Here is a 13351-nt window from a genome sequence, read left to right on the forward strand (position 1 = left end):
CGAGGGAAGGTGAGACATGAGCAGATCCCGCTCTCCCCTCCTCCTGAGAGGTCCTAATGCACTTTAATTCCACCGGAGTCATGATTGCTGCATCCGGAGCACCTAAACTGGGCACGGATGGCGTTTTTGCGAAATGCAAGCGCAATTTCGGGGAAAAAAATCTCAGTCTGCTAATCCTGTGAGATCTGTGACGCACAGAGCGGTTCTGGCTGCCGGTGACTGTTTTTCCCTAGATTTTGAGGCTCTGAGGTATCTGACTTTTAATAAAAACCTCAACAAAAGACCAAGAGTAAAAGGGGCTTTGCTTGTTTCTCCCACTCAGACTCCAGTACAACAGTCTGTTCCACTTTTGGATGCCAGCATGATGATTTGTTCCTTTACTGGGGTGCCAGAAAGCAGGCGGCTCGTCCCCGTCCTTGTTTCTGCTTTGGTGTCTGTGCCGTTACAGTCGCCTGTTTCTTTGGTGGAATCAGTAGAGGTGGCTAACTTAGTGGATCTGGGTGATATCCAGACCAATGGGTTCCGAGACCTTGCGGATCACCAAGCGGAGTGCCAGCTCTTCACAGTAGCCCAATCATAAAGAGAGGCAGGCGGCTAGTCTTGAACACGGAACCTGGTTTCAGTCCATGCCGTTCCAACAGAATGTGGTTTGCCTGCCTGGTAATTTTTCAAAAGTATGATCATATATTCTTTTATTTTTGGTATTTTTTTCCCTTAGGGTCAGTACCATCCTTCTGATGACGCTTTGCTGTAAAACATGTATCGTGTTGAGGAGAGGAAGAGGACTTTGGCTGTTTGAGTGGATTTTCATTGTGTTTGTTCACGTTTTCATTATTTTTTGACACCTGGGGATAGACTAACCTAGGCTTAGCATTTTCATTTTTCCAGCAGGACCAGGAACTAGACAATCTTCAATACCCATAGTAACCAAGATAAGTTGTTGATTTTTTGCTTTTTTCACTTGTTAGTTTGAATTGATGAAGTTTGTTTGGCAATAACAACACTTGGTTATTTTTCAATCTTTGGGGTGGTCGGTAAGGCTGGTACAATGATATTCTAAATATACCATACCGAGTACCTTATTTATAAAACATATTTTTTGTTTTGGAGAGATTTCTCTTGTGATTTTTTTTGTTATAATTTTTTGAGAAATCTAGGGTTTTTTCAATATTTGTCTCCTGCTATTTGATTGTAATCTATTATGGAATACTTTGACAGGTTTTCTGTGATTCTGTGGAAGCTTGTTACAGTTTAGAAAATTATTTAAGACTTACCTTTTCGTACAGGCATTTTCCTCTTAATAATACTTTTTCCTGGTTATGAAGATGTAACTTTCCTTTGCTAGTACACATGATGAAATATGTACCCCTATTTTAAAATTGTTCTATTTATGTAGTTGGTCACTAAGAAACTTGTAGATTTGTATGTCTCTGAGGATGTGTATGTAAATTGTGAGCCGCTTTGGCTGACAGTGGATAATAAATGTTTTAAATAAATAAATATGTGGTAGCGGCCAAAAAAGCAAACAGTTTGCTAGGAATTATTTAAAAAGGGATAGTTAACAAGACATTTCAGAATTTTGAGTTCACACCAGGTGAAGTTTAATGTGAACTGGCAAGACTCAAGGTGAACAAAGCCATGGGACCAGACAATTTGCACCCAAGAGTGCTCAGAGAATTGAGCAATGTCCTGGCAAAACCGTTGGCTGAGCTATTCAATCTCTCCCTAAGTAAGGGGAAAGTTCCCCTGGACTGGAAATTAGCTAATGTTGTTCCTCTGCATAAAAAGAGTTGCAGGGCGGAGGCTGCAAATTATAGACCGGTGAGTCTCACATCAATAGTGTGCAAACTCATGGAAACACTAATTAAAAGCAAATTGGACACGATCTTGAATGAAGGGAATCTTCAGGATCCCAGTCAGCATGGATTCACCAAGGGTAGAAACATAGAAGATGACGGCAGAAAAGGGCTATAGCCTATCAAGTCTGCCCACCCTACTGTCCCTTCCTCTTAAGTCTATACCTAGTGACTATTTATTCGACCCTCGTAGGGATCCCACATAGGTATCCCATTTATTCTTAAAGTCCAGCACGCTGCTGGCCTCGATCACCTGCACTGGAAGCTCATTCCAACGGTCAACCACTCTTTCTGTGAAGAAGTACTTCCTGATGTCGCCATGAAATTTCCTGCCCCTGAGTTTGAGCGGATACCCTCTGGTGACAGAGGGTCCCCTGAGAAAGAAGATATCATCTTCCACCTCGATACGTCCTGTGATGTATGGTAGGTCCTGCCAATCCAATCTCATCAGCTTCTTTGACTGGGTAACAAGAAAGTTGGACTTGGGTCTTTGGACGTCGTGTATCTGGACTTCAGTAAAGCTTTTGATAGTGTCCCACACCGCAGGCTGCTAAGCAAGATGGAATCGATGGGGTTAGGAGAGACACTAACTGCATGGGTCAATGATTGGCTGAGTGGCAGACTTCAGAGGGTGGTGGTTAATGGTACCCTCTCTAAAACATCGGAGGTGACCAGTGGAGTGCCGCAGGGCTCGGTCCTGGGTCCACTCCTTTTCAACATATTCATAGGGGATCTGACTCAAGGGCTTCAAGGTAAAATAACACTATTCGCCGATGACGCCAAACTATGTAATATAGTAAGTGAATGCAGTTTACAGAATTATATGGTGCAGGACCTGCTTACATTGGAAAGTTGGTCCTCAACCTGGCAGCTAGGCTTCAATGCTAAGAAATGTAAGGTCATGCACCTCGGAAGCGGAAATCCATGCAGGACGTACTTCTTGAATGGAGAAACTTTAACTAGGACTTCAGCAGAACGAGATTTAGAAGTAATCATCAGTGCAGACATGAAAACTGCCAATCAAGTGGAGAAGGCTTCATCTAAGGCAAGGCAAATATTGGGTTGTATCAATAGAAGTTTCATCAGCCGAAAGCCTGAAGTCATAATGCCGTTGTACAGGGCCATGGTGAGACCTCATCTGGAGTACTGTGTGCAATTCTGGAGGCCACATTACAGTAAAGATGTGCGCAGAATTGAATCAGTTCAGCGGACGGCCACCAGGATGATCTCGGGGCTCAAGGGTCTCTCGTACGAAGAGAGACTGAACAAATTGCAGCTCTACACTCTCGAGGAACATAGGGAGAGGGGAGACATGATCGAAACATTTAAGTACCTCACGGGACGTGTCGAAGTGGAAGATGATATTTTCTTTCTCAAGGGACCCTCAGCCACAAGAGGGCACCCGCTCAAACTCAGGGGCGGAAAATTTCATGGCGACACCAGAAAGTATTTCTTCACAGAGAGAGTGGTTGATCATTGGAACAAGCTTCCAGTGCAGGTGATCGAGGCAGACAGCGTGCCAGACTTTAAGAATAAGTGGGATACCCATGTAGGATCCCTACGAGGGTCAAGATAAGGAAATTGGGTCATTAGGGCATAGACAGGGGGTGGGTAAGTAGAGTGGGCAGACTTGATGGGCTGTAGCCCTTTTCTGACGTCATCTGTGTTTCTATGTAAGAATATAATACCCCTGTATCACTCCATGGTGCGACCTCACCTAGAGTACTGCGTTCAATTCTTGTCTTATCTCAAGAAAGATATAGCGGCACTAGAAAAGGTTCAAAGAAAAGTGACCAAGATGATAAAGAGGATGGAACTCTTCTCGTATAAAGAAAGACTAAAAAGGTTAGGGCTCTTCAGCTTGGAAAAGAGATGACCGAGGGGAGATATGATTGAAGTCTACAAAATCCTGAGTGGAGTAGAACGGGTACAAGTGGATCGATTTTTCACTCCATCAAAAATTACAAAGACTAGGGGACACTCAATGAAGTTACAGGGAAATACTTTAAAAACTAATAGGAGGAAATACTTTTTCACTTAGAGAATAGTTAAGCTCTGGAACACCTTACCAGAGGTGGTAAGAGCAGATAGCGTAGTTCATTTTAAGAAAGGTTTGGATAATTTCCTGGAGGAAAGTCCATAATCTGTTATTGAGAAAGACATGGGGGAAGCCACTGCTTGCCCTGTATCGGTAACATGGAATATTGCTACTCCTTGGGTTTTGGCCAGGTACTAGGGACCTGGATTGGCCACCATGAGAATGGGCTACTGGGCTTGATGGACCATTGGTCTGACCCAGTAAGGCTATTGTTAACTTCTTTACAGAGGTCTGCTATTTCACATTCCTCATCATCAAAAAGTGCTCACCAAAGACATGCCCATGTATGCTTGGGGAGCCCACATGGACAATTTTCATACGCAGGGTACCTGGTCAATTCAAGAAAAGGTATTTCGCATCAACCTGTTGGAACTACCTCCAAGCCAGTCCCCAATCCAGACACATTGACAGCATTGGTTGGAGACTGGCTTGGAGGTAGGCTTCAAAGGGTGGTGGTGAACGGCACCCCCTCCAAAACGACGGAGGTGATCAGTGAAGTGCCGCAGGGCTCAGTCTTGCGCCCGATCCTTTTCAACATCTTCATAAGGGACTTGGCTGAGGGGCTTCGAGGTAAAATAACACTATTCGCCGATGACGCCAAACTATGCAATGTAGTAGGCAAGAACACAACAGACAAAAAACAGTGCCTGTCGATAACTCAATGCCTGACAGTATGGTGCACGACCTACTCCTACTGGAGCACTGGTCCAGGTCCTGGCAACTAAGTTTCAATACTGAAAAATGTAAAGTCATGCACCTTGGCAGCCAAAATCCATGCAAGACTTACACCCTTAATGGTGAGATCCTAGCGAGGACTGTAGCAGAACGTGACTTAGGGGTGATCATCAGTGAGGACATGAAGACTGCCAAGCAAGTGGAGAAAGCTTCATCTAAGGCTAGACAAATCATAGGTTGTAAGCGTAGGAGTTTCGTCAGCCATAAGCCCGAAGTCATTATGCCTTTGTATAGATCCTTGGTGAGACCCCATCTGGAATACTGTGTACAATTCTGGAGGCCGCATTACAACAAAGATGTGCTGAGACTTGAGTCGGTCCAGCGAAAGGCCACCCGGATGGTCTCGGGACTCAAGGATCTCCCGTATGAGGAACGGCTGAATAAATTGCAGCTGTACTCACTTGAGGAACGCAGAGAAAGGGGAGACATGATCGAGATGTTCAAATATCTCACGGGCCGTATTGAGGTGGAAGAGGATATCTTCTTTTTGAAAGGCCCCATGGCAACAAGAGGGCATCCGTGGAAAATCAGGGGCGGGAAACTACACGGTGACCAATGTTTCCTCTAAGCTGAGCGCATGAGCGATCGCTCACTATTTTCAGTGGCGTCGCTCATACTTTTTCTCGTGTCGCTCAATCGAGCGCAGGCGGAGGTGAGAGCAAGCGGCAGCGGCGGTCTGCCCTGATCGCACAGGACCGGTGAGATCAACATCAACAATTTCCTGCCGGTCCATGCAGGACCGGCAAGATCGACGAGCTGTAGTTCGTGCAGTCCGACAGTGTGCTCTCTCCCCTCCCAGCGGCTCTCCTTACTTACAAGCGCAGCAATTCAGGAAGGAAGCCTTGGGGCTTTTGCTGAGTCGCAGCTGTCTCTGATGATGCAACTTCCGCGTTCCTCAGAGGCGGTGCGACCCAACAAAGGACCCAAGGCTGCCTTCCTGAATCGCTGGGCTGGCAAGTAAGGAGAGTTGCTGGGAGAGAAGAAAGCCACTGTTAGAAGCTGGGAAGCTGTTGGGCATGGTGAGAAAAAAAGGGACAGCTGCTACTGGGCCTGGAGAGGGATAAGGAGAGATGCTGCTGGGAGGGGAGGAGGGAAAGGAGTCTGGGAAGCTGCTGGGCAAGGGGAAAAAAGGACAGCTGCTACTGGACCTGGAGAGGGATAAGGAGAGATGCTGCTGGGAGGGGAGGATGGAAAGGAGTCTGGGAAGCTACTGGGCAAGGGGAAAAAGGGACAGCTGCTACTGGACCTGGAGAGGGATAAGGAGAGATGCTGCTGGGAGGGGAGGAGGGGAAGGGAAGAGAGTTACTGCTGGACAGGGGGAAGAGGGAAGGGAGAAGAAAAAAGGAAGGAAACAGCTGGCAGGGAGATTAGAGGAGGGGAAGGGGAGAAACAGGAATGAGATGGGAAGGGGGGTCAGCAGAGAAATTGAGAGGGACAAATATGTTAGATCTGGTGTAGGCGAGATAAAAATGAATAGAGCAGTGAATCTGGAATGAATCATGTAAAAACGAGAGAGGGGCATAGGCTGGATGGAAAGGGGAGAGGGGAATAGAAAGAAGACAAATACCATATGGAAGGGGGAGAGGTCAGACAGTAGATGGAAGGGGCAGATGCTGGACTGAAGAGACAGAGAAGGCAGACGCTGGAAGGAAGAGAGTGAAAAGAAGATGAAAGCAGAAACCAGAGACAACAAAAGATAGAAACAAATAATTTTATTTCTATTTTGTGATTTGAATATATCAGATTTGAAATATATATCCTGCTAGAGCTGGTGCTAGACATAACTTGGGGACTGCAAAGTCCAGGCAGTGGCTTAGGGCTCTTTCTGACCAGGGGGGCAGTTGCCCTAGTTGCACTCCCCTAACCCTATTCCTGCTGTGTGTGACTGCGGTATTCTGTTAACATGATATTTCTGTGTAGCATTCTGTAATAATTTGACTTATTCAGTTTTCTTGATAGTAGAGGGGAGAGGAGACAAGGGTTTTGTTGATCCTTGCTCTGTATTATTTGTATTTATAAAATGACAATTGTACAGAATATTGTTTCTTTTTATACTTTAATAAAATACATTCAGTATAAAATCATAACTGAGGCTTGTGCAGATGGGATCAGATGGTTTGCGAGGACCAAGCTTGCGGAGACGGGGCAGAAACGGGTTTTTGGAAAACTGAAAAGAATCGAAGAGAATATTTGTGAAGATTGAAGAACTGATGATATTACATAATTAAAAAAACTTTAAGTAAATTGTTTTTCTTCTAAGTTTTGAGTATTTAACCCTCCCACAATCTCACGGGCACTCGTCCTCCGCGTCTGTTCATAAATTTATGGAGTATGTAACTTGTTGCTCATGCATATTTTTTTTCGACACACCTTATCAATCCTTAGAGGGAACATTGACGGTGACACCAGGAAATACTTCTTCACCGAAAGGGTGGTTGATCGCTGGAATAATCTTCCGCTACAGGCAATTGAGGCCAACAGCATGCCTGATTTTAAGACAAAATGGGATCGTCACGTGGGATCTCTTCACAGGGAAAGGTAGGGGAGGGTTATTGAGGTGGGCAGACTTGATGGGCCGTGGCCCTTATCTGCCGTCTGTTTCTATGTTTCTATGAACTCAGGGCAATTTGTTATGCTCTTCAAACCTTTCAGAGCAGCCTTTCCAATCAAGTCCTCCTAGTTTGCACAGACAACCTAGTAGCAAGGTATTAATTACATCAACAAAGAAGGAGGAATGGGCTCTCTCCTCCTATGTCAAGAAGCCTAATATAATTGGAATTGGGCGATTGATCACAATATATTTCTTAAAGCTGTGTATGTGCCGGGATCTCAGAACACTCTAGCTGACAAACTCAGCAGATTTCTTTGATCGCATGAGTAGACTCTCAACTCCAAAGTGTTATGTCATATTTTTTTACTATGGGAACTCCTCAGATAGATCTGTTTGCCTCTTTCCACATTCACAAATTGTCTCAGTATTGTTCCAGGCAGTATTCTCAACATCTGGAGGCAGATGGTTTTCTTCTGGATTGAACAGACAAGTTCCTATATGCCTTTCTTCCAATCCCTCTCATTCTCAAGACCTTGGTCGAACTCAAGACAAACAGCCACCATGATCCTCATAGCTCCTCAGTGGCCCAGGCAACCTTGGTACTCCCTTTTACTTCAGTTGAGTGCCAAGAACCCAATCACTTTGAAGATCTTTCCGTCTCTGCTCACTCAGAGTCAAGGATCTCTTTTATATCCCAATCTGAAATCGCTGCACCTCACAGCTTGGTACCTCTAGGCCTGACCTTAGCAGACCCTAATCTTTCTGAGGCTGTACAAGCCATTATAGCACTTCCAGAAAAAAATTATACTCAACAGAAATGGACATGTTTCAATTTGTGGTGTTCGCTCCACCATCAGGATGCTCCATCTTCATCTCTGTCATCATTGCTGGATTATCTTCTTCAATTGTCCAATTCTGGCATAAAAACTACTTCAGTCAGAGTTCACCTCGGTGCGATTAGTGCTTTCCACCTGCCTGTCAACAACAAATCTCTGGCATCTCATCCTCTTGTTTCCAGAATTTTCAACTCCAAACCTCCACTCAAGCCTCCTACAGTAGTTTGGGATCTTAATGTAGTACTAACAGCTTTGATGAAACCGCCATTTGAATCAATGGCTTCCACTCATCTCAAGTTGGAAGGTAGTCTTCTTAATCTCTATCACATCTACCCATAGAGTGAGTGAACTCCAAGCCTTGGTGGCGGACCCACCTTGGTCCTCTGCACTCATCCTAAATTCCTTTCAAAGGTGGTCATGGCATTTCATTTCACTCAATCTATTGTGCTTCCAGATTTCTTTCCAAAGCCTCATTCTCATTCTGGAGAAAAGCTCTTCATACATTGGACTGTAAACATGCCTTGGCTTACTATATACAAAGGACTAAGCCACACAGGACATCACCTCAGTTGTTCATCTCGTTTGATTCTAACAGATTGTAGCAAAAAGACATACTTTCACATCTCACTACTGTCTGAAATCTTATTCTAAACAAGATGGTTATTTCAGCCAAGCAGTATTACAGAATATATTTTCTTTCTAATGGCCAACTCTCCCTCCATCCCATTATGTTCAGCTAGGGAGTCCCACAAGTGAGAACATGCTGCCTGCTTGTCCTAGGATAAAGCACAGTTACTTACTGTAACAGATATTTTCACATTACCCCCTCCCCCCAGGTTGGCTTTGTAGCTTGCTTACTGAACTGAGGTACCACAAGCTTATGTCAAGCGGGAAGGCACTCACACATGCGTGGTGCAGGCAGTCACAAAGTTTCTTAAAACTTAAAGTGACAGTTCATTTTCAGTGCTGTCCGTACCGGGCTCCGTGGATAACGCCACCCACATGTGAGAATATCTGTCTGCTGTCTCTGGATAACACCTATTATGGTAAGTAACTATGCTGAATGGTTCTGCAAAGCTAATCTTCGGGCTGCCAGTCAGATTCCTATGTCTGACTATACTTCCACCAGGTTTTGGCCAGATACTAGTGACCTGGATTGGCCACCATGAGAACGGGCTACTGGGCTTGATGGACCATTGGTCTGACCCAGTAAGGCTGTTCATATGTTCCCTGCGGACCAATGAATGCACAACAGGTCGGGCGGAGGCAAGAAGATGCAGCCAGCACCCTGTGAGACACTGCCGAGTCTCCTAAGGGCACCCAACACCCTGCGCTCAACCCCTGCTTAACAGTAGTTGAGACCACTTCAGGGACAGCCCTGAACTGGCTGGCTAATAGGTACCCAGTGGGATCGGCCTGTCAGCTACAGACCAAAGTCTGTGTGTTCTCAAACAGACAAAGCTGTGAAAATTTTCCAAGCACCAGAATCCCCCAAAAAAGGGATAAAAATACACTGTTCTTCTCTCCCCATTTTATTATTTTATGCAAACACTCCTGCAGGCACACAGTTCAGAAGGAAAGAACTGTAGGTGGAGCCCAGTGAAGTACAGCAGAGGCAAGAGGAAAAATCCGGAGTGGATTCCTTCTTCAGATTCACACGGTTATAGAGATATTACCCATCTGTCCAGATTAGAATGTCTCACCTATTCCATTGGAATTTCAATTATAATGTGTCACAAAATACATTTTCTCTATTTAGTATGCCACGAGAAACATTTGCTCCATTTAGTGTGCCAGAGCTAAAAAAAAGTTTGAGATACTGCCTTAGGTGTTTTCCAAGGATTGCAGGCCAATAATCTCACATACCCTCACACCTCCTCTAGCAGCTGAATTCTTTAGCTAATATCACGCTTGTGAGGCCAACGGTAAGGCATTTACATGTGTCTAAGCGTCCGCACCCAGGGCTCTGGAAACATCATCCATATGTGATATTATTGGCCTGCTGTCCTTGGAGAACACCTTTGCTTTCCTGCTGTAATTTACTATGCTACAGATTGCTCATGTGGCTGGACACAGTTTGGGAGCAGTGGTTTCACAAACTCCAGTATCTGTATGGATAAAGAATTAAATAAATTGGAGCTTCCTTTTTTTCCATGTATATCTGATTTGTAAGATTCACAGCAGTGTTCCTTTTAACATGTTCTCCTCCTCCCCTCTTGTTTTACAGCCCAGAGCAGATGGGCAGTCACCAGGCCGATCGCTAATTGAAAACCTTTGTATGAAAGCTGTGAACCAGTCTATAGGTACTAGTGCACTGTCCTATTATGAAAGACATAGAGAACCTTGAACTAGTTAAGATTGGAGGTAAATATTGTGCTATGGAAATAATTTTTCTCGAAAATCTCCAGGATTATAGGTTAACTATCAAGTGTGTATCAGATGCATTTTCTGACAAGAGTTGTGGGCTGTGGTCTCTTTTTATTTATTCTGAAAACTTTGGCTACTACTTAATCATCAATTACATTAGACAATTGCTAATGTATTTATAATGAGTTTGTGCTTCTTTGACAGTGTGCTAAATGAATATACTTTACCTAGCATAAGACCCGAGATGCAAGGTATTTTTGTGCTTTCTCCACAGGAAGAGCAATCCGCCATCAAAATGACTATGCTAGTATTGTGCTCTTAGATCACAGATACTCACGCCCTATTATCTTGAACAAGCTTCCACAGTGGATTAAAACCAGCATGCAGATCAAACCAACTTTTGCACAAGCTTTTGCAGCAGTACGAAAGGTAAGTGGTTCACAAGCTGTATAAGATTCATTTGACAATAAATAGAGGAAAGTAACATCTCTTGGTTTCTCTGGTAGGCTTTTCCCATATTGCTCAGTTGCCATGTGAGGACAGGACTGGCTCAACCTATGGACCATATGAAGCTCAGAGTGCCAAAATCCCATTCCATAGCAAAGCAGCAGATGAATCCAGAGACTAGTGGGTATAGCTCACATCGACCAGCAGGTGGAGATAGAGAACTGATTAACAGTTGGCCTTAAAGGCTGGTGTTCCTTCAGTTAATTCAGTTTTGCTCTATCTCCCAGCAGGGTTGGAGCTATCCTTCTAGCTCCTGGTCTCTGCCTGCTGCAGGATAGATGGAGGTGGTGTTCTGTTAGGATTCCTCTGTTGAGACTAGTTCTCTTCAGTAGGTGGGGGTGCCTGGCTGATTGGTGCCGGCTTTGGGAGGTACACCTGGGCCCTCCCAGGTCCCTGCTCCACCCTCCCCTCCGTTGGATAGAGGGGTTCCTTTCCAGGTGCAGGATAGTGGCTGGCTGCTTCATTCCAGTATAAAAAAAAAAAAAAAAAAAATACACAGCCTGCCTGCTAGTACTGAGCCGGGCAGTGGTTAACGCGGCTTCCAGTACGTTTTACCAACGATGGCCTGGCTTCGGGGGTAAGCGGCGGACCGGGTGAGTGTTGGCTTTGCCTTTTTTTTGAGTGGAGTCGCGTTTCCCGGGTGCCGGGCGTATTAGTGGGCGGAGTCGTCTGCCGCCGGCGTTCGCCGCGTGTGTTCAAAATAAAAAAAAAAAAAAACCCCGCGTCGGAGCTTTTTGGCAGGCCGAGGGGGGATGGCTGAAGAGGCTGGTCAGATGTGTTCGCGCTGCGGGAAGCGCCGAACACGAGCGGGGCCGTGCTCTGCCGGGTGCTTGGAAGCACCGGCAGACGACCCGTTTTTGGCAGCTTGTGAGGCGGCCATGTCCCGGGTACGGGACTCTTGCGCAATGTCCCCGCCGCTCGGAGTCGATGCTGGATTCCGGCAGGACTCGGCCACGGAGGACAAACGTGAGGCGGCGGGGGAACAGGCGAGAGCGCTGGTGGCCGGCGCGGCCCCTCCCCTCGGCTCGGAGCAGGGCGGGGGAGTGCCTCTTAGTTGGGGTGCATTTTCGCCTGAATTTGTTATGTTGCTCCATCAGGCATTTCAATTGCAGCGCTCGCAGCCTACCCAGCCGAGGCTGGGGGCCGGGCAGGCCCTTGCGGTACCCTCTACCTCTAAGGGGGGGGAGGGGACAGAGGATAGGCCCTCGGCAGGGGCGGCAGGATCCCCGGGGCAGTTGCAGGGGGCCAAGAAACGCAGGCTAGTGTCTGCGGAGGCGGGGGATATTTTGCCCAGATCTCCTTTTTCCCTGCCTGAGTCATTGGAGGAAGGGGAGCTCTTGGATTGGGACGCGGAGAGTATCCCGGGTAGAGAGGGGGATGACCCTACGGCTATCCGGTTGTTCCATAGAGAGGAGCTTTCTTCTTTTATTACTAAAGCTTTGCAAAGTTTGAACATTGCTCAGGAAGATGCCACGGGGTCCGGTAACCCCCTGATGGCAGGTACCCGTAGGCCGTCGAAAGCCTTTCCGGTCCATGAGGCCATGCAGGAGCTAATCTCGGCGCAATGGGAGGCGCCGGAGGCCAGTTTGCGGGTGGCAAGGGCCATGAGGCTCTTGTATCCGGTCGTTCCGACCGAATTGGACAGGTTTAGATTGCCTAAGGTGGACGCTCTGGTGGCGGCAGTGACTAAAAGAACTACCTTGCCGGTAGAAGGGGGCGTGACACTTAAGGATGCACAGGATAGAAAGGTTGAAGCCTCCCTAAAGATGTCCTTTGAAGTGGCCGCAGTTACCTTACAGGCCGCAATATGCAGTTCTTACGCGGCGCGAGCTTGTCTGCAGTGGTCACAAGGGATGACCGATAATTTGCTGGAGTCTGGAGGTTCTATCCCTTCGGAACTAGCTGATTTGGAGTCCGGCTTGGCTTATTTGGCGGACTCCTTGTATGATATTATTCGGGCGTCTGCAAAACAGATGGCTCTGTCTGTGGTTTCCCGCAGGTCCGTGTGGCTCCGTCATTGGGCAGCCGATGCAGCATCCAAGCTACGGCTGGTGAGACTTCCATTTAAAGGGGGTTTATTGTTTGGAACGGAGTTGGAGAAACTGGTCAAGGATTTTGGGGATACCAAAACGCAGCGTTTGCCGGAGGACAGGGCTAGGCCTCCGGTAAGGGCCGCATCGTCTAGGCCGCGTTTCCGGGATGTTAGGCGGGCCAGGGCTGGTAAGCCTTTTTCCAGGTCTGCATCTGGCCCGTTTTCTGCTTCGAGACCTCGGTTTCAGCAGAGAAGTTCCTTTCGGACGGCGAGACCCTCTTCCGGGCAGTCAGCCCGTACCCCCGCCAGTCGCCCTCCACAATGACGGGGGCTTGGCTCCCTCCGCCCTGCCCTTAGGGGGTCGGCTTT

At 46.8% G+C, this 13351-nt stretch overlaps 1 protein-coding gene across 5 annotated transcripts in view; it reads left to right on the forward strand.

Annotated features, from left to right (window-relative positions):
* Nucleotides 1-13351, forward strand: part of DDX11 (DEAD/H-box helicase 11) — a 249208-nt gene that overhangs the window by 220517 nt on the left and 15340 nt on the right. For all 5 annotated transcript variants that reach the window (XM_033952044.1, XM_033952040.1, XM_033952045.1 and 2 more), the window contains 2 exons: nucleotides 10304-10379; nucleotides 10718-10872. In XM_033952044.1, the coding sequence (XP_033807935.1) occupies nucleotides 10304-10379; nucleotides 10718-10872 (231 nt within the window). The remainder of the gene's footprint in view (nucleotides 1-10303; nucleotides 10380-10717; nucleotides 10873-13351) is intronic.

Source organism: Geotrypetes seraphini, chromosome 7, assembly GCF_902459505.1.
Source record: "Geotrypetes seraphini chromosome 7, aGeoSer1.1, whole genome shotgun sequence".
Taxonomy (NCBI): Eukaryota; Metazoa; Chordata; class Amphibia; order Gymnophiona; family Dermophiidae; genus Geotrypetes; species Geotrypetes seraphini.